Here is a 22,863-nt window from a genome sequence, read left to right on the forward strand (position 1 = left end):
AATATTTACAGTATAGTACTCGGAAGGGAATACATTTTGTAGGAGTGAGTTCTTTTCATGACTGAGTAAAGATGTAATGAGAGCTGTACTTCACATTATGAACGTTTTATACTTCCAGATATTCTGAATGAATGTAAAATTTAAATTTAGTATGATGTGGTCTGAAGCCAACCTTGTCATTTAAACACCTTTTGAGTCCTTAGGAACTGAGCTGATTGTTGCCTTGGAAACAAAGACTGCTCTCTGCCGTGTTCATTTCAAGGGATTCAGTCAATTTGAATCCGTATTTTCAACTGCTAATTTTATAGCCAGTGCACGTGCTAAAGTTTTTAAGATCCGAACAGACACTGTTTGCAATGCTGTTCCCTGACAACAGTGTATATTTATTTATTTATTTATTTTGCTCTGCCCTTGGTGAATGATATCATTCTTGTGTAACACTGCAGGAAACTCAATTGTATACCGTCCCTCTGCATAAGAAGGTGATTATGATAATGGAGGAAACAAATCTGAAAGTGAAAATGCAAAGACCTTCAGGCATAAACAAACAAATATATAATTTTGGTCCTAGTGTTCTTTAAACTGATAACAAGCAAAAACCATACTATGCTCTACTTTAAGCATATTTTTTGTATGTAGCTATGTTCAGATAAAGTATTTGTAAAAATGAGGGCTAACACTTAAAAAGACATTTCATTCATCCATTTCATTTGAGCCATTTTGTTTAAATAAAGCATAATAAAAGACACAAAGAGACACTACCAAGCAGGACCTTTTATAGGGATGATACTCACATTTCCTGAAGCTCAAATTCAGTCTTGTATTAATGGGGTCCATTATTCACTCCTGAGTAAATCATGACATATCTAATTATGTCCTTTACTTGGTCAAAATATAAACACTTCCATTTTCAAGCAGGATGTATATTATGGACCAAGTTCTTAGCTGGCATCTATCCATGAAAATATTCACACTTCACCCTGAGGGAGACTAGTCCTAAGATGCTCCATGTACAGTTAACAGAGAGGGGTAGGTTCTTTCAGGGATTGCTCATAACTCCAAGTTAGGGTCCTGTTCAGAGGAGCCTCTTTTTCTGCTTTTCTTCAAGGAACAGGAGAGACTAGCATATCTAAAGCAAATTCTCCCTGTGTGTCTACATAATATATTCAGTGCAGATATTTTAATTGAACTAGCTATGACAGCAAAATGCTACTACTAGAAATACCACCAATTAGCTACAGGAGTTTTATGCTGTTAAAGCACAGGGTTCCTTAGCTTGTGTTATCTTACATTGTCTCTGGATTCACGATGTTACGGTAATCTTATTTTTTTTTACTTGAATAGTTACAAAGCATATCCACAGAGCATTCATTCATCAGTCCAGTCTTCAAAAAACGTGGTTCTCACTCACCTGTAAAAGAATCTACTCCAATAATTCAGTGTTTAATGTATCTAAAAATGTCTCGTGACCAGCCTTGCCTTTCTAATCAAACTGCAGAACTCCTATCTCAAAAGACTGATGAAAATGAAAGTTATTTTACAAGATGAGGAACAGTTCATACAGAAAAAATTGTATTTTGACAGAAGCTTATGCAGTAAATGGTCCGTAAGCTGCACATATAACCAGAGGAAAAAAAATCAGTACTTTGAAAACACCTGAAATAATAAATAAGATTTAAATAAAGCAGCTACTGAATGATTCAGCATCAGAATTACTATCGAAATTGTCACTGACAAGCTGATTCAGTGCTACAAAAAAACCAGTTATAAAGAGCATATGGCTATGTACAGACCCACATGCACAGGTGTGTAACAACGTGTATACATGCAATAGAGTTAGTGCATTAGGAAAATAAAAATGGACTTCAAATAGAATGAGAGAGTTTACAGTTAACGTACATTTCAACATGATGATGAAGGCAGGATTTGCTCACTTTTTTTTCTACATGAAGACAAGGAAATTGCTTGGTTGGTATCAATGCAAAGTTAAAAAGGAAATGAAGGAACGTCTTCTAAGTGTGCTATGTGCAACTACCTTTCCTGTCACTCCTCCACCTTCCTCAACTTTCAATTTCAGGTTTCAGCATTCAGTTTTGATTGCATCAGGCTTTCTTCACAAACCATCACATTTTGTTCTCACTGAAATGAAGGCCTTTGAGAACTGAGTATTTTGAGTGTTATAACAAAAATGTGTGCATAATGAGGGTAAATTAAATGCAATTTAATCTAGTTGAGAGGCTGGGAGATCTTGCTCAAATACTGAATATTGTGATGAGTGAACAGCACAATTCAGAATAGATTCTTTTCTTCTGTAGTTCTTTGTTTGTGTCCTAATAAAATCAATGTAAACAAACTGCCTAGCAGAGCAAGGCTGGCATGGGTACTTAAATGACTTTTTTCAGCTTGTTCCTTTTCCTGGATTAATTCCATTGTCACTTTGTGTAGAGCTGTGGAACACTCATAGTGGCAAATAAATGGATGTTTACAAAATACTCACTGCACAGAGACTTTAAAATGCCTAACCGCTTATTAGAGTCCAGGGTGAACTGCAATGAGGCAAAGAGTATATTTATTAAATCAGGTTCATGAAACTCATTGTATGATAACCTAACAACATCTCTCCCATGGAGCTTAGAAACATTAAGATAAGTAAAACAAAGAAATGCAAAACTGTAAAGATTAGAAGAGTCTACACACCAAAATGAATAAAGATAAAAACCCTTTCAGAACAAAGCACAATGGACAGAATATGAAAAGCAGGTACGAAATTTGAAAGAATAGGGCAGGAAGGGAAGGAGACCATTTTTATACCCAATGATTCCACAAAGCACATTTATTTCATCATCAGGGACTCCTTCTGTCAGATAAAGGTAACCATTTGGCTGCAGATTGATGTACAAAACTAGAAAACTAAGCTAACTTGTTTGCCCCTTGCTCACCTACAAACTTTTTGCCCCTTGTTTACCTAATACTAAATGAACATTATTTTACTTTAACTGGTTCTTTAAGTTATATTGTCATATGGATTATATTGGTGATACACCTGAGACCCATGATTGTTGTGGTCTGCCTGTCCTGAAGTCCTAACTGGAGAAGGAACAACCAGCTCCCCATTTCTTTATCAATAAGGAATCAGTAAGATATAAACTCTGTTGAGGCAAAAAATTACAGTGCAGCATGATGAACACAGGCTATACATCCTGAAAAATAACCTGTTTCCTACTAAAACATGTAAATAATTATTCTTCTTTAAAAAACTGCCTACAGAGACCTCACTCCCAGTGACTAGCAAAGAGTTACCATCCTGTTCTGAGTGTATAGGATGTGTATGTGAAATGTTCCACTTAAAAAGAGCAGGGACTGCAGGATGGCTTCACGGGGCAATCTTCCTAAATGTGGGAAATTAGGACAGAGACTTTCCTCAAGGAAAATACACAAAGCTCAGTTTGCACTAACAAAGCAAAAGGCAGTTGCTAAAAAACTAGACAATGAGATCCCAGCAATTGTGAGGTGCAAAAATGTGTTTCATGACACTGAAGTAGGAAAACAAGCTGCAGCAACTTCTACCAAATGTTTCTTCACAGAGTTCATAGAAAAGTGCAATTACTTTAGGACCAGCCAACAGACTGAAGTAGCAGAAAGCTTTTTGCAGGAGGTTGGTGATTAACATTAGGCTGCCCATGGACAGAATTTCCTTCATTTTGCTTAGCAAGTCAGTCTACACTAAATTTTCTTCTTTGTTTCATGGAGGAGAAGGTCTGACCTACAGCTGAACTGTCTCTCACTCTGGCAATGAATCGTATTAACCCTGCTGTAACACGTCAGAGGCAGCAATGCTGGATATGAACGCAGATCCCGACTGCAGTTTTGCAAAGCAGTATCAGGCAAAAGAGATAACTGGGCTATAGGACGGACTTACATACTAGCAGTCTGTAATAAAAACTGTGTTCAGTTTAGTTCAGTGTTGGAAAGGTCAAGAGGTTTCAGCTTAATGGTGAATACCCTATAACCAAAGCAAACTGTTTCTGGACAGAGTGGAACTGATACTGCTCCTGATTTGTTTGGACAGTGACCATCATAGCATTCTGTCATTTTGTCACCTGGCCTCTGGTACCCATGGAGAGGACATGTCATCTGTGTTCCACAACATCTGGATGAGAAGCTCCTTGCAGACATCCATGCCACCTCCATGGAGGTATTCTGTTAGCTTCCTCACCTCCGAGTGAGCTTTTGAAAGGAGACTGAGTGATGAAAAAGTATTCCTTCACAAAGCTGAATTCAATCTTTCCAATAACTTAAGAAGAGGAGAATGTCTTGTAGAGCTCTCATCTGTTATCTGTTACAGTTACTACAGTGATTTCAACCACTTAACCTGTAATACAAATTAAATCTGGCACACCGTCAAGAAGGTGCTGTAGCTATCTGACTGAAGCATGAAGAATGGAGCTCTTACTGCTACCATTAAAATGTGCTGCAGAGGATGGAAAAGGTTCATCATCAAACACCTTTTCATCTTGATCTTAAACTGCGACAGATTAAAGAAGCCCCAGCAGATTTTCCCCCACCTTTCTTTTCCCCATGAGAAATACCCATGCTTCTCTTTGCAGGAGAACTGTGGTTAAACCTGCAGAAGATTTTACTAGCAATATCAAAATAACTAGCAAAAAATTGCCAAGCTGCAATTCTCTTTTCCAAACGCAAAGAAATGCTTATTAGGACTGTGCATAACAGCAGGTCTTTCCTACTGGGCCTAAAAACTCCCCACCATTTCATAGTATTGAAACATATCCCACTGCAATACAAGTTGCTGTACGTGATCTGCTCTTTTAAACTGATACTCAGTTAAAAGAAAATTCAGGCAATCTCTTAGGGACATTTGATTCTGTTCTTCTTACAAATCATCCTATTATTTTTGAATATTTTTACACGGCATCTCATGCAAACACGCTGCCACTGCTGTAGAAATAACGCAGATGCCCATTTCCCAAGTGTGCTGCCTGTATTTCCAGGCTGGTTTCAGGCAGGTGGTGGTTAGTTTTGGAAGAGCAGCCGGTGACCTGGAGCACAGGGGAGCACTTATATAATATGCTTATACACCTTACATAACTTTCAAATACTGTGACAGCCAAACCATCTCCCAGATATTTGACTATCTGACAGCTCTTCCTCACTAACTCTCTCACTATCCGGCTTTTAAGAAGATATTTTAAAAAACTACTAACAATCCTCCCTCACTTCCCCCACCCGCCGAGCTCCCTAGATTACAGACACTAATGGCATCATGCAAGTTACCAGCAGGAACAGATGAGGTCTCTGGTTTTTGGACATTCTCACACATATCCCCTGCCAGTAAACCTAACTTTAGAAAAATCACATTGTGCATACAGTACAGCCATGGTTTCACAGCAGGAGAAACCTGTGTTTTTACAATTTTTTTTTTCCTCAGTTCTCAGTAATTTAATCTTTAGCTGAGTGGACTGCAAATATTAACTAAGGGCATTCACTGAGGAGGAAGGGAAACAAAATTCGTTGTACAGTACTCAAGTATTTAGCAAAGCTACAACTTTTGAACATAACCTGTGAAAAAACAATTCTTATGAACTGAGTTCTCTGAGTTCTTTGTCTTGGCTGATACCAATGCAAAAACCGTGGCATCTTAAGAAAATTAGTTCAATTTGTCTTTTCTAGGATAGTTATACAATACATAATGTTTGGGGTTTTTTCAAATATGTTTGCTTATAATTATTTACAGCTTGCAGAGAACAGTATTTGTAATATAAAGTCTTTCAGAAAACTAGAAGTATAAAAATGAACTCATACATTCTGGTCAACAAAAATTTTAACTCCTAGCACACTGTTGTAACCGAGCAGCCTCATTTTGCACCAGTATTAATATAATGACACTGGCAGAATGCAAAGAGCATAGATTATATTGTAAGTACAAAACAACCAGCATTCTTCTTAAGTGCCAGCTGTAAGAAAGTTCTTGCCATTGAAGTTGAGACTTTAATTGTGAGATACCCTCTTTTTAACCTTGTCAACAAAAATGCAACACAGAATCTGAATTTAATGAGTAGCATTTAGCAGTAGCATGCCTAGGAACACAGTCAGAGGATTCAAGATAATTTGACCTAAAAAAGCTAAGAGGCTTTGGGCATTAAAGCAGACTCTCAAATGTTTATCTTAGTGCAACAGTTTTGCCCTCAAAGCTAGCCGGTGTGATTAATGTTTGCTGGAAAACATGCGCACAATACAGGGGGATAAAGACAGTAACTTTTAAATGCATCCCCTCCAAGGAAAGTAGCTGCCTACATTCAGCTGAACTTTCAAAAATCTGCCTATTGTGACTATAAAGATGCCTTTAAGAAAATAAAGGAATATAGTAGTTACAAAGGAAAGATGTAACTCAACTGTTAGGCAGGAAGCATGGGCTGCTGAAATTTGGCTATGCATTACGGAGGTGCTGGCCAGAACTCCCCAAGCAAAGTGCCCCCCCCGAAACACAAGAGAGGTCAAACAGCAGAAAGATTCAACCTCTTTGTATTTCTAAGCATTCTGGTCATGAAACAAACTCTTAACCCTTCTACACATAAATGCCTTTCATAAGAAAGCCAATATAGCTAATTACTAAGGGAATATTTACTCTTAATTTATAATTAAATAAAAATTTTAGATGCATAATACAATTTTATATGAGTCACACATGTAAAAAAACAACTATATCAAGGAATACAAAACTATTCCTCATCAATGCAATATTTTCTTCTTCTATAAAGGTTGAAGCACGGGACTTTTAAGTGTCCCAGTCCTGAGTGACAAAAATTACCTCAGTTATTTTAAGAAACTGTCATGTCAATGTTCTGTTGTGGCATAACTGCCCTGCATACTTCAAAAACACAACAGGCCATGAAATCAACCACCACCACGTCCTGATATCTCATCTAATGACAACTGCCAAACTGACAGTACTTAGATTTTTCAGGTTTTGGCAGATTAAAGCAATTTTCCATAGGAAAAGAACAGGAAAGTACACTTAGAACCTAATATGCCCACTGTGGTGGCAAGGAACAGATTAGATAAATCAATTCAGGTACCACAACAGGGTGGAAAACCAGAAATCACACAAACTTTGCCAACTACAATTTTTCCAAATTTGGTAACCAGTCTGGATTTCACTGTGTTAGCAAAATGTTAAACTGGTCTCCAAGAAAAGGACTCTTTGCACCAATTCACATTATTTGGCCATCTATACACAAACAGAGAAAAAAAGGAGTCAGCTAAAGGCCTGAAGAAAATGATTTGACTAGACTAATTGTCTTAAAGCAAATTTGCAAGCATCATTAACAAGCTAAAAGCAAATCAGGCCATCGTGTTTTCCATGAAGCCCATAAAATAAAATTACAGAAACTCAAATTCACAGACTCCAGAAAACAAAAGGACCTCCATGACAATTCAGTCAAATACTTCCTCTCATATGTAGAATCTAAAACCTTTTTCTACCAAACCTGATTAGAATATATTAAGACATCTGCAAATGAACAACCTATGTCCTTGGCCAAGAATAATGAGTTGTGGCACTTCTTGCCAAAAGATACTGTGTACCCTAAAGCTAAAAATGGTTCAAAGAGGAACAGAACACTATCATGGAACAGAAAATAACTGAAGATTACTAAATACAAGGAAACCACCTCTGTCTTAGAAAAATCAAGAGCTAAAAATTACTGGAAAGTGTGATAGTTTTAGAAGGAAGCACACCACCTAGTTGCCACACTTCCCTGTTCTTTCCTAGATATCTGTGGATGCTGGTAGACACGGCATACCATCTTTGATAAAAGGTTGTTTTGTCCCTGATACACTCCATTTCTAATGTGAACCAACACTGACCAAATTTCTCAGGTACAAAATCATGCCTCCTTTATGTAATGTCTGATTTCAGACACTGGACCACATTACATTTTTTATCAAGAAGGTTAAAAGGTCTCCCACTACACTTTCATGCACAAGTGAATACACACCTACATAACAAGACACCTCTCGACCCTTTTCTTGATAAGCTAAACAAATCATTCCTCAATAATCTCCCCTGTATTATGGTAGCAAAGGTTGCAAACTACTGGTTATGGCTGTCACATAATTTAAGAGAGTCATCTGTACATGTATTAAAAAGAACTGTTGATATTTGGACAAAAGGCTTATAAATGTACCTATGGTAGATACAGACTTCTTCTCACACATGCATCTTAAATGTGCATTAGCCAGAAAAACTATCAGAGCTTAATCTCTGCAGACTTTCCTATCTTCATCTCCTGCATTCTTGGTATGCCATCACAGCTCCTTTCTGATTTCCTAATCATTTATACCAATTTCTTAAATGCCACAACCAAGTTCCTTTGATAATACAAGTGCTACCAGTGCCCTCCTAAGGAAGCTAGCAGGTTGCTTCGGGGGGGGTAGACACACGAAATGGAGAAAAAAGCAAGTCAAAACTTCTTTCTGACTGACACCTGCTTCTAGCAGTGACTCAACACAGGGTCCTGCTTCTGTTGCCTGATCCGGCATAGGGAGAAAAAGGGACTCAATCTCCCTTCCACTTTCCACACAGAGGCTGTCTCTGCTCCTTCCTCAGACACTGGACATCCTGTCATGCTCTGTTAAGGGATCAAATTTTCTGCAGCTCCTCATCATTTACTAGTTTCATTTCAGTCAAATAATATATCTCCAGCATTGTTACACAATCCTTAGTGAAAATATTACTTTCCTCACTTTTTCTATCTATGAAATACACAGAATAAATTTGGCTGGTGCTGTTCTGCCACACATGTATATTCAACTTGGAGTTAGAGCACTTACATCTCTACAAGTGAGAGAGGTGGGACTTTTTGTTTTAACATATGCATGACGTTTTCACAAAGAAAATCCCACATACAATTCAACATGTTCCAGAAAACAAATAATAGATTTTATTTTCATCTTCCAAAGCAAATAGAAGAATCCTCAAAAAACCTCTCTGACAAAATGTCACTCATTGGAAGTATTTTATCTTATAAATATGACCTTTCCTAGTTCACAAAGAGCTTTCAGCTATACCAGCTAGCTCAACATGGGGATGTTGGGCTTGGAAGACTTTTAGCTGTCCCAACCCACACCAATCTATAATTCTGTGAAATCACAAACTCTTAAAGATCATGTTTAAATATAGTATAAATATGAATCTGGATATTGGTAAAGACCAAAATTATTTAAGATATTATAGCAAAATTCTTTATATTATGGATACAGCAGACCTTAGAAAACAGGTGTTGACAAAGAACACACACTTGCTAATTATCTATGAACAAGTGGCCGGTGTTTATTCTGATACAACAGAGAAACCTATATCAGACATGACTATTTTTCAGCTGACACAGATGAACATTTGTAGAGTTTGCAGAAGCCTTCTAAAGCATTGGAGTTAAAACAAATAAAGCCACCTTTGTTGGACCAGGCTGCTTCACATCCGTCTGTTCACTTGGAAAGTCTTCCTCAGCACAAATTTGACTACATTTAAATTTTTGAATTATCGCAAATTTTGAGAAGCAGCAAAGCTGCCAAATAACATGCAAAAATTAAAAGAATGTAAATGAAATATGAATTGATAATTTGTTCTAGAAAATTACGAGTGGCACAAAACCCCCAAGCCAAAATCCAAATGCTGCCATATGCTGTCCAGTTTGTGGGAACTCAGTGACTCCTAGGGAATGGTAATTTGACTAAGAGTCAATCACTTGCACTACCTGCCAGGCAGGCATCAAGAGACAAAGGCACTCAAAGACTGAAACCTCCTCCAGTGCAATTTTTCTCTATTTTTGGAGAAAGAAAAGCAACAATTCCACCCATCCTTAACTACAATTAAGTGAGATGATAAGGGACAGGAAAGCTAATGCTTTAAGATAATTCATTGCTAACACTGAAAGGGTTCATACAAAAAAAAAGTAATAATCTTCAAGGACATTACTAGTGCAGAGCAGTAGTTGGAGAACTAACTGCACAAATTGTCACTGCTTGTGTGACGGGGATCTGAGCCATGTAGGAGAGGGTCCACCCTGTGACAGTCAAAGGACTGATCTCTGCAATAAAAGATCCCTTATGAGATTAAATTTCAAACCATAGTTGCAGCATAAAGTATCAGGAAAGATGGTGCTGGGTGTGAATTCAGTAAGGGACAGATCAAAGTGTCTGTAGAGTGTGTTTTCGCTCTTACTTTGCAACATTGTCCTTGACTGTACTGAGGGATTTTGCTGTCTGTTGTGAATTAAGCAAAAATGTATCTATGTACAGACTGGTGAAATAGTTTATGTCTGGTTTGTTTGCACATGTCTGATTATAAAAAAGCTGTGGCCTGCAAATTAAAACAATGCACCTCTAATTTATATGTTCAGGTCAACATCACAGACTGAAAAATAGGAAAAAATAATACACAATGAAGATAAGTGCCAATTTTTATCTTTTGAAAATCACCTCCCCCAACACATTTTCAACTATATCACCTCTTTAGATGCTGAGGGAAGGTACAGAATTAGATACTCGAAAGTGCCAGAAGCAACTGTCCATGAAACCACCTTTACAAAGTACTCCGTGATGAGAGTTCGCAAAACAATTGCTCTAACATACAAAAAGCATGTGCTACTTAAGTCATGTATATATATATAAATATATACTATGCAATTGAAACAAAATGTACACATACTAACCGCTTATTTTTCTTTTTATGTTATTCAGACAAACAATTACATTTGATTTCAGAACAAAAATGAATCAATATGGCAAGGACTTGACTATTTGGCATGAGTTTTACCCACCTCACTGAAATGGCAGATATATATCAGAGTACTGTTTCTCATGCCACAGAAGGTATGACTATACAAGGCAGCACCAGTAGCCACAGACATTTTTTCAAATTCAAAAATGAACAAAACCCCAGTGGCTAGGTAGGCAACACATCATAGCGGACACTTATTCTCAGAATCACCACGATCAGGCTACACAGCATGTACAAAGACTCAGCCATGGTGCAAGTGTCATCACTAGCAACAAGCAGACATGAACCTAATTTTAAGTTTTTGCCTCCTTTTTTCAGGAATTCTGTGGGTTCTTGCTTTTTGATCTCTAGTTAGTCTCAGAAAGAGTTTACCCTGTAGACAGGACGACAGGTTTTCTTGGGAGGAGGGGTGGTAGTGGTATAATCAGGTAATATATAAACATCTAAAATTTGGCTGAAATCATCATCTCTGAAAAGTTGAGATGCATTCTATCTACTGTCTTCCTGCTCATACAGAAAGCTTTCCAGAGTCAAGTTTAATTATTTAAAATAAAATAGCTTTTCCTTTAAAAGGCCTATTGTTCTCACTGGGATCTTTTGAGGTCGCATAGGGAAAAGGATATTTAAATTGAGATAGGTGTGTAGGAGTCCACAGTTGCTTGCAAAATATACTGTATTTTTTATCATCAACTTCTATTCAGATCTATAAAGAAAGTTATGAAAATATGGTAAGTGTAATCCTTTTGGGATTCTCTTCTTTTGAAGGAATTTTAACAAGAGAAGATATTTATTTTTCACTTCTTGCTCTAGTCCTCACCTTCTCAGTAACAGGTACAATCATCACTTAGAAGTCTGTAACTACAGACACATGAATGTCCTATTGAAAGCTGGCTACCAGATTTCTTTAAATCAAATCTCACTGTGCACTTTACTCTCATTTGCATGGAAGTGGAATAGCCTGTTCCCTTGTATTCAAACCAGTACACATATAATTGGGATCCCCTCTGGGTTCTGAAACTATGAAAGCCTGAGGGAGCTGCAGTAGTCTTACAGTCAAAACAATTTTAACCTAGTTTTTACCCTATCCCCTTACTCCACGTTTCCTTGTTAAGATGGTATCCTATCAATGACCTAGGATGTCAGGCATAAAGAGAATACTGAATTGACTGATGTTCATTCCACCACTAGGCTCTAAGTCATGATTTGAAAAAGGTAAAATGGGTTATCTTTCCAGAGAGACTCAGCTGTTACGGAAACATAACTTGATGGACAATTTTGCCCCTGGCAATAGCCACAGAGAACACACGGATGGTTGGAAAAGGAAATTACGTCTGCTGGGAAGTTGGTGCACTGTTTGTTTCTGTTCCCATTAAGAACATACAGAAGCATCAGATACCATCACATTTATATGTATTTAAAAGTTTATATTTATACTGTTAGCTCTCAAGGTTCCCACATTTAAAAGTTTATTTCCCTCTAGGCAGATTTGATGTCATCTCACCTTTAGCTGAAGTCATAAATGGGGACAAAAAAACCTTCCTCCCAAATTAAAGGGCTTTTGATTTCACTTTTTTTTTCTTAAAGGACTATCATATATTTTTCTTTTGCTAACACCTCTATATTGAAAGTAATTTTCATTACCATACTCTCAAGCAAGCTTCAGCATTAAAAGAATTCATGTTTAAAATACACAGGTAAAACTATGCTTGACCACAATCTGATCTATGACTGGGTGCAAGTCTTTCTATGCTTAAAAAACTGTGTTATGAAAATATAATGGATCTTACTTGAATTATATCCCTGCTGCAATCAAACATACACAAATGTTATACTGACATGTCTTAAAGCATCCTGCCTATTCACTCAGAAAAAACCACATTTGTGAAGTTGAATTTATAAGTTTGTCCTCTTAAACAAACTTAAAGCAAACAAAAATGATTAGTAATGGTTCTATTTTAACATCAACCGTGAGTTATGTCTGATTACACAAACCAGTGGAGTCTATCAAAAAAAGTGCAGCCACATATTTTTACAGAAAAAAAAATGAACCTTTGTTAAAAAAAACTTCTTTTCTTTAGAAACAATATTATTTTTAAGGACTTGTTTGGTGGGGCTGTGGCAAAACATAAAGCAAATGGTTGATTTCATCACATTCTGTTTTAACCTAAATTCAATGTTTAAGCTCAAGTTTTACCAGCCTTTCCTACAGGTTGTTTCTGAAAATCTTTGATTATTCGAATGAAATCTTTTCATGTCAGATACTTGCCCTTCCTCTTGTCTGACTGCAGCCTTATATTTGCTCAGCATTGACAGGGAGCATGGAACAAGCTTCTCCTTTTATTATCAGTTTTGAGGGAAGTCCTGAAACTACAGGTCCCTCTAAATTCTGGTAATTATAGCAGAAACAATACAGTAATAAGGCAGAAATCCACTGAGTTTGTTTCAGTAAACTGTCTTCAAGAAAAAACAAAAACTGTCTTCAGTTTCTATTTTACAAGATAAATAACCAGGACATTAAGAATTAATGATTCAAGCTCTCCCAACGTTTAATAGTTAAAAACAAAGATCCTGTTCTCTTCCTTCCCTCACCAAAAGAGAAGGGTAATTTCTGAGGCTCACTGATAATTCAAGCAGCTATACTGGCCCATCACACCCACAGTCACATTCTGAGACCCATGACACATTAGTAATTAGAAAATCTCTGCAAGAACAACAGCTTGAAGAGCTGCAAGGACCACGTACAAACGTTACACAGTGCAGAAGACCCTTAAGTTAGCAGTACCTCTTTGTTTTGCTTTGAGCTAAAAAAAGCTGTTCTCAGAGAGGCTACACACTCTAGCAGGGCAGGTGTCAGAATAGTGTATTCCTCCTGGAAAGGACATGATTAGTGCTAGTTGGTACCATTCCTAGGGGAAATGGCAAGGTTCAGCAATTGCAGTCAGAAACCAGAAAGCTTTGCAATTACTAGAGCTGCTGCAGTGCTGTGAATTGCAATGTTAAAGCACTGAAATTACTTGAAGCAGAAGGTTTTCACTGGAGAGAACAGCAACTTTTGCATGCCAGAATACCTGCAGAAAGAGGGAGAAAGGGTTTAAGCTTTCATATGACTATACCTAGGTGAACAAACACCAGTCTCTTTTTGTCATTGTCTCATCATCCTTTTCAAAAAAAAGCTAATTAACACAGTGCAAGAAGTGTTTTGAAGAAGCCTTTGGTCAATGAAGATGATGCAGAGATCAGTCACAGCATTCTTCATTTCTTTCATTTCCTTGAGAGGGAGCTGAGACAGAAGACCATTTTCAGGAAATGCGTGACATTGCTGGAGAAATCCTAATGAAAGCTGCACCTACTGTTGCTTCAAAAAACTTTTTATTCTGCTGGAAATCATTAAGAAGAAGCACTACTGACTTACAGACAACTAGATCTCACTCTAAAGCAACTGAAGCAATTGTTTATGGATATCCAGACTATACCATTGCCACTAAGCAATTGTATGTGGATAGTACAACTACCAAGGGAGATGCTGCATGAAAGAGCAAAAGGTCTTTCTCCACTTGGCCCAGGCTGAATAACCACATTGCTTTCTCTCTCTCTAAACAGAAATACACCAGGGAGGAGAAAGGAGGCTTATTTTCACGGCTGGTGTTCAATAACCTTGACCCTTTTCATTGCTGTCAGCTGAGGAAGGATGACAGCTGTCAATCAGCTGACCCTTTGCTCACAAGCACGTCATCTATCTGGAGTCCCCTTCTGGTGGGACTTTTACAGATGGACACCAGATATCTAACAGATGGACATACTTCTTCAGAGGAAGCACTGAAAGGCTTCACATATCAGAAGGAAAAGGCATTCCTGTTAAAAAAGATACTGGCCACCAATGGCTAGAACACTTAAAGAAGGAAACTAAAGCACAGAGATGACAGGAAGTTTATACATTAGGTCCCCTTGGAAGTAAGGGCTGGGGGTGGGGAGGAAACCAGGAAGGGATGCATGGAGCAGAAAATCATGCACATCTGCATTTCTGCTCCAGCTTAAGGACAGTTTCCCCCCCTGTAGTTCCTCTGAAAAAGCCAAATTGTGCACTAAATTGTATTTCTCTATTGCTGCTATCAGAGCTATGTGTATTTTGCTGAGATAGCGGTGAAGGAGATAATATAAGGAAAAAGAATCTTTACCCAATTTATATAGTTCAGATGTTTTAATGCAAAAGTACCATAAAAAACACAACCATTTTTACATTAATAAACTTTTGTTTTCAGAGCTAGTGTTGATGCTGTATAACGAGTTGCACTTTGTGAAAAGATTCCCCATCATTTAAAACTTCATCCTTCCTTGAAAAATAATTAGTTAGACATCATGCTGGAGTTGTTACTCTCTGTATTTCATGATCAGAAAATAATTACTATAATATTTTTATAATATTACAATTATTTTTCCCCAATCTGTCTCTCATTTGCTTTGCCTGGGACTAGTTTCAGTGCAGAAAAAAGGTATTTATTTGATGTTTGCCTCAACTGGAAGAATGTAATACTGAGGAGATCTCCTAATACTTGAAAATACGACTGTAGTCGAGTCCACAAAATGCAAGTTATGCTGTTTAATCTGTGGTTGTCTTGTGTTTCTAGAACTTAGACCTTTTATAAGGATACAGACCCTTTTCTCCAAGCAGGAGGGCCTTTTGTCTATTCTTAAAGCTTTGATCTGTCCAGAAGCTGTTGCTGCCCTGAAAATGCTAGACAGTGATCTCACACGAGTTTATATCATTGGTCCAATGTATGATGTAGGCCAATGGTAATTCCAGAACCACTGAAGAATTAACTGACTGCTCCCTTGCTGCCTGCAGGCACACCTAGACTTGATCCTCCTTAAAATAGGGACTAGACCAAAGAGCAAGGCATGCTTCTGCAGTTGCAGCAAACAGATGCAACAGAGTAGGGTACTGCAAAGATGCAAGGGCACCTCACCCACTTTACCAGACAGTTACTTCCCTAAGAAGGATCATGATTCTGACCGAAAAGGGCCCATCGCTCTAGTGGCAGACAATACCCATTTCTGGTTGCCCATTATCCAGGCTTTCTTCCAGGTGACAACACTTTGGGGACTGTGAAAGGAATCATTCCTGCTCCTCTTCCAAAAATCTGGATATTCTCTTTAGTCCTCCATAAAAAGTTTACATTCATTTATTAACTCTGCCCTCTCCCCTCCCCAAAATAGAGTCTAACCGGCCTCCTTCATCATTCTTTACACTGAAGGACATCAGGGAAACTTGAAATAAAGTCTATATATGTAGCATGTTCCCCAATCCAGTCAGAAAGGGTAAAGTATTTTCTCTGGAGTTACATTAGCAAATGTTATGATACTCAGAATGTATCAAAAAAGTATTTTCAAAATAGATCAAGTTATTACAAGCCATTCAAGAGTCCACTCCCTTCAACAGTCTTAACACAAACTATGTAAAGAAATGTTTCAAAGAAACATTTCAGAAGTTCCTAAAAAGCTTTCTTAAAGTTTGAGAACTTCAAAAGTTGAGAACTTCAAAACAAGACTGACATTCCAATAGAAAATGATTTTTTTTTAAATTATGGAATTTTTCACCATATAGCAGGGTTTTTTTTTAACAAGCTCTACTGATGACTGCTCATCTCTATTACAGAACTGAGACACTCTATTCCCTAAAATCCCTTTCAAACAGACATTCAAGTCTTCAAACGGATTTGAACAGAGAATAGTTACAGTCCCACTGCACTAGGTTAAAAAGCAATTAGCTTAGCTTTAATGAAAATGTAAAGGTACTCACACTATCTAAAGTTAAGGATCCCAAGCAAAATCAATACAACTGTTCAAAGCAGCTGTATTAGGAGATCTTCTCTCCATGCACTACATAAGAAGCCTAATAATCTATTTTGGCATCTCAGAGGTTTACAGTCTGTCATTGTAAATATCCTTCTAGTAGCTACATCCCAAGACAGTAGTAGTCTAAAAGATCATATGGGAAAACACAATGGAATGCATGTCTGGATAGCATCAAGAAAGGAATGCAATGTATACTTACACAGAAGTATATGAACCACTTTTTCCATAACATTTGATCCCACAACATGTTTGTCCCGGACATTTATGCCTGTTTTTTTAAGGAGTTGTTTTGGGGGACTTTGCTGTTCTTGTTTTTTGCTTGAAAGTAATACATACAGTATAAATCACCAGCTGACTCTCAGTAGCAGGGGGAAGAACTAGAAAATGTGCTTCTAATATAAAAGTTTCAGTATCTTTTTGCACTGTCAATGCAGATATTGCACTTTTAAATGCAGATATTTTTCACTCAAAAAATCCTTAAAGAACAAGAAAAAAAGTCCAAATATCTACATGTCTATGGGATACATAGCACCGTATCAATCAGAGGAAATCTAAAAAAGTGATGGCAGACACTTGTGTTTAAAGTAACTACCAAGGCACCTGAAACCCAGCCAACAGTCTTCCCAGATCCTGCAGGAAGCCTTAAAGTATAGGTGAGAACTAGGCTCTTGCTGAAATTCAGACTAACTTTTACTTTTCACTACTGAATTAATGAAGCAACCCTGAAGAACTGGGAATCAGGCATGTATTATTGTAGGAATACACAGATGCAAGGACACAAGATGAAGACCCTACTGCTGACACACACACTCATATTGAAAGAGACTATATATATTCCAACTGGAACATTACAACCCAAGGTGACTGACTACATTCACTTGACCTTAAGGTTCTGGCAGATGACCTATTTTTGCTGGTCTACAAAATGAAAACAGAAAGAACAACTGAAATAGAAATGTAGTCCTGTTTCTTTTAATATTATCTAAAAACCACACGAGACCCCAAACAGCTCTTGTTAACTTCACATCAACATACCAGAAAAAAGCAAAACAAAACTATCAGGCATTAGATTCAATTGTAATTTGGATTTTGTTTGTTATGGTTGATTATGAAAGACAGCACTGACCTCAATAGAGATGTTCTAGAATCACACAAAACTGTGGTATTTTAACTAGAAAAGGTAGCGCATTGTTTATAGGCTCAGTTTGTCCAGAACCAAGAGATCATTTTGTCACCTGCAGCTACAGTGGATGCTTTAAAAAGTAACATTCCATTTTACACAAATAAAAGTATAAAGGAGTTTACACGTGCATGTGGAACACACAAAGAATATGTTCATGTAAAACCATGCTCTGCAGTGTGAAAGTATCTTCAACAATAAATAGGTGAACTAGTCTCTCCATCTCAATGCTAGGGGTTTTTTTGTTTGTTTTCTGATATGTAAGATAGCTTAGAAATCCTATCTAGCATGGTACAGTCAGAAACTCCTAAAGAATGGTGCCATTGCAAAACCAGCTCTGTAGAATCTCTGTGTCCTACTGAAGCTAGTCCCATGCAATTCTTCATCATTTGTTAAAACAGAAATTCTCAGTAAAACAATCTAGTTCCTTATTTTTCTAACTTGCTTTGGAATGCTTGTTAAGTATATTGTAAAATACACTTTTTTATGCAATAAAATGAGAATATTGTATGGACACTAAAATAAGGCAACATTACCATTCCCTCACACGTCTTTAGTTTACAACGCAATTATTTCAAACATATTCAGCCTGTTTACAATTTCTGATTAATATTTGAGCCAAGTTAACTGTCTACTTGTGATGGTATTTCAGCAATGAAAGAAATCCTAGTGTTGCAATAATAAACACCTCCAGGGGATGAAATGAGGTTTCATGGAGCCCAATGTCCTTTAAAAGTGACAATATAAACAAAATATGTTTGCACACACAAGGACAACAGACATTACAAGTTGCTACATTACTAGCCATACCAGGAATTTCAAGCTGTCTGAAAAGGAAGATTATTTTCCTGATGTGGACTTTCATACATTACTGGGTTGAAATGGCAGATAAATAGGTTAAAACTCTGCTCCACTTCTTAAGCAATGATGGATTAACAGAAAATGAAGCAGTACCTGAAATGCTCTTACCTGTTGTTTGAGAGCCTCTAAAGATTCAAATTCCAATTTCGCGAGTTTCATCTGGATATCTCTTGGTTTATCCGGAATTACAAACGCCATGATAAACTTTATTGCTAGTAGCAAGTGCTGGGAAAAAAAGGAGAAAGAAAATCATTGTTCTACAGAGCTTGAAGCAGGGAGAGAACAGCATAATATTAATTTCAAGTTTTAGTAATAGAGGTATAAACCATGATTTTTTGTGACATGTACAACACAGACAGCTTTACTATAACCACGTTAGGTCTCAGCTACTCTGTATTTTTTCTATTTACAGTCATTCCCAATTTGAATATAAACATAGTTTGGCTTATTTTCATAATAATCCTATTTTCACTATATACTATAAATTTCTAAATCAGCTTTGTATTTGTGATTCCAGACAAACTAATAGCTTTTAATACATATTATTGGTGCATCAAAATTGAATTATGGCACCCAGCAAATACAGTTTCATAGTGAATTTTTATGTGTATGTATATAGTCAGATGCAATTATAACAACACGCATACATGCCTGCACACAAATATTATGTATGTCATGATACAAATGAAACAAGCTATTGTAAAAATATGAACAATATGAACAATTCCTGCCTTAGAGAAGTTATTGAAACGTAAAAGCACTGCTGAGAAAGCATCAGAAGAGAACAAAACAAAATAAAATATGACCCTTAAAGAAGCAGCACACTCATGAACAGAAACTTCCAGGAAATGGAAAAACATTTCAGGTATAGGAAGCCAAATGAGCCATAATTTATTCCAAAAGACTACAATCTTACTTAAGAGAAAACAGGCATGAAGTCCTCTTGAACCTAGTCAGTGACCAGTTTTTAAATTTCACCTAAATACGCACTATTCCCCTTATCTCACCAAAAATAAGTGTCAAACTGTCAAGTCAGTGTTTTGTTTCTTCATTTATGCCAGCTATAATCTAAATAATAATTTAATCTTATTCTATCAAGGGCTGAGCTAACATACACTGCATTTTTGTAAGCAGGGACTTGCTCCTAGCCGAGAAAACCCTGACCAAGGTAAGGCAACACTTAAATATGTGCTTAACTTCAAGCACGTGCTTCAGTTCCACTGACAAGATGATACTCATGGAGGTGCTTACATTGAGATTGCATGTCCAAGCTACTTAGCAAATCCCCCTGACTTTTTTTTATACAATGGAGCAGATCAGTGTTCCTTTCTGAAACACATTTTGCTGAACTGTAAGATCTTGATGGACTTGGGCACCTGAATAACAATGTAACAGATTCAAAATCCCTGAGATTCTGGAATTATAAAAGCAAGAAGCTAACAAAACCACTACAGACCTCACAGCAGTGGTAGTGAAACTCTAAACAAGCCAAGTCCAATAAGTAAGAGTTAAAGTAAAAAGTCAGATAATGGTAACAAGTAAGAGAACAGTAACAAAGAGCCATATGTTCAATTATTTTTTAAAATGTATTACAGAAACACAGTAGGTCTAGGAAACAAACAGTGCAAGGATAATGTTGGTTTGTGCTAGAGATACACAGCAATAAAACATGAATCAGAGTTAGCTTCAGAGGAACCTTTTAAATGGAAAAAGGTAAAATACCGAAGACTGTAACAAAACAAACAACACTCCTATGCAGAACAGAATCATAAATAATCACAGGTTGAAGGGTAATAACTAATCTACAGATAAAATTCTGGTACGAAAACATGAAAATAAAGAAATCACATTGGGAATAACTCAAAACTAAATAACAGGATTAGGCTAAAAATCTTATACTTAAGATAGAACGAGCAAAAACTGAGAGATTTGGAGAGGGATATTTATTTGAAAAGTTACAATTACAGTTAAAAATACAGTTAAAAAAAGACTTAACATCAAACAATGGTGCTTCTAGCTGCCCAAAGTCCTCTGGGCTAGAGTTCATCTCACATTGCTCAGCAAAAGAAAAAGATTGTATTTTTTTTTACCATATTAAAGAGTGAGAATCAAATTTTGGAACTGTAGTTATTCAAGCACTGCTGCTTGAAAAGCTTTGAAAACATAATCCAAACTAGTAACTTTACACAGAGACTTCAAAATAGCTCCAAATGTAAACAACTTTTAAGAAAATAAATAAATTTCAAGGAAACGTAAATAATATTATGGTAATTTTCCCCCTTTTCAATACAGATGAGGAGGGAATAGAAGAGACATCTCAGGAAACCAGAACCAAACCCAAGAAAAATACTGCAGTTAATCCTGGAAAACACTGTATCTTTTAAAATAGCTTTAGAAGGGCAACGTGCTTTAATTACTTCACCGTGTGAAGAGTTTTATTGCAGTATCAACTAAATAGCTGCTTTTCAGAAGTCACTTTTCCTGCTAGCACAACTCAGCCAATAAATACAAGGATACAGCCTCAAACATGAAGGCAGAATCTCTGACTCAGAAAGTCTCAGAAAGTCTTCAAGCCAGAGAGGGATCAAAAGTTGGAGTACAGATGCGGAAAGCCACTACTGCTTGCCCCACTGTCATTCTCTTTTCTAGGCATCCACTGTGGGCCATTGTAAAAAAAAAAAAAAAAGATTATTGAGTTAGGTAGATGTTTGGTTTACCCCTCAAAAATGGTTTTTTTATATTCTTTTCCTTCCCTTCGAAACAAAGCTTTACCAGTCATAAAGTGCTCAGACTGCACAGGTTGTCCCCGTGGGCAGGACTTGTGACCTCAGAAAATATATTGGACTTAACAGATTGCAAATGGTGTTCAAGCCCACCTCATAACTCCTGTGAACCTGAAAAAAAAAAACCATCAGAGCAACAGAGCCCTTGGATAACTTTTCCAGCTGTTACTATTTGCAAATTTGGAGTAGTATTAATGAAATTGTCAAGGTAACCAGCAGACATGATGAATGCAGGTCATATGATCCACAAAAAAATCTTTAAGAGAAATGTATCTACTTTATTAGCAGTTTATATTGTGTTTTGAAATTTGAATTTTGAAATTTGACTAAGGTAATGTAAATAGTTATCCTGTAATAGAGAAATTGAAGGAAAATGTAGAGAGGAGTGGTTGAGTTCATTATATCATTCACATCCCATACTGATTTCTTAATCTTGTTTTAGTATAATTCCTGCAAGTCAGATCCATAAAAAGGAGACATCTGCTTTCAGAAAATAAATGTACAATATTAATCATCAGGAGACAGCAAGATTTGCTTTCGTTACATATACACTAGTATGAATATAAAACTAAAATATTTATAAAAATTTGCTACACTAGTGCAAATGTATTTGTTCAATACTAAAATTTCTTCATAGAGCTGAGTTTTGTTTTGGGGGTTTTTTGTTTTGTTTCGGTGTTGGTTTTTTTTTGGGGGGAGGGGTTGTGTTAAACCACGTTATAAATCCAACCGTTATTTCTAACTGCAACCATTAAAAAGCAGTGCTGTTTCCAAGAAAATGCCCTTTATGATTACAAGAGGACTATTACACTGCGAGAAAAACCCAGGGTAACATTCCCACAAGCTGTAAGCTCTTCAATGCCAACAGCAGAGTCCCCTCTTATTTTGCAATCTGCCAAGCGGGCACAGAAACAGCACTGAATCTCTTCCTCCTGATAAATGCAGTGCCATCAAACTCTTTGTGGTCTTGTGCCAGGTGTTTAGAGAGCCAGAAGAACTATTCTGTTCTGCAAAGCCACTGACAAGAGTACAGGCAGCAGCTGTGTTTTGCAGTAGTGGGTCCCCAACCTCGCCTCTTCTAAAACAGAAAATGAAAATTAGGGTTAAATTCCTGGAATTATGAACAGCTAATTTGATTTCTACCGTGGTTTTACTGCAGCAATTCCTGATAAAATCTACTCAACCAAAGGAAAAAAAAAGAAAAAAAAAAAAGAAAAAAAGGAACATAAGCAGTAGCTGTGTTGCTGATAAAGTGCATGCCAAGCGTCAGCTTGGAGAGACTTTAATAAAATTTTGCATCAAAAGGCTATTTAGAATCTAATACTTATAGAAACTTTCAAATAAAATCAGAAATCTGGACCTAGTCCAGTCTCAAACCAGCACATACT

At 36.9% G+C, this 22,863-nt stretch overlaps 1 protein-coding gene across 1 annotated transcript in view; it reads right to left on the reverse strand.

Annotated features, from left to right (window-relative positions):
• Positions 1-22,863, reverse strand: part of ANO10 (anoctamin 10) — a 123,210-nt gene that overhangs the window by 23,824 nt on the left and 76,523 nt on the right. The window contains exon 12 of the mRNA XM_018075406.3: positions 18,801-18,917. Coding sequence (XP_017930895.3) covers positions 18,801-18,917 — 117 coding nt within the window. The remainder of the gene's footprint in view (positions 1-18,800; positions 18,918-22,863) is intronic.

This window comes from Manacus vitellinus, unplaced genomic scaffold (genome assembly GCF_001715985.3).
Source record: "Manacus vitellinus isolate BGI_N305 unplaced genomic scaffold, ASM171598v3 scaffold_3_pilon, whole genome shotgun sequence".
In the NCBI taxonomy this organism is placed as follows: domain Eukaryota; kingdom Metazoa; phylum Chordata; class Aves; order Passeriformes; family Pipridae; genus Manacus; species Manacus vitellinus.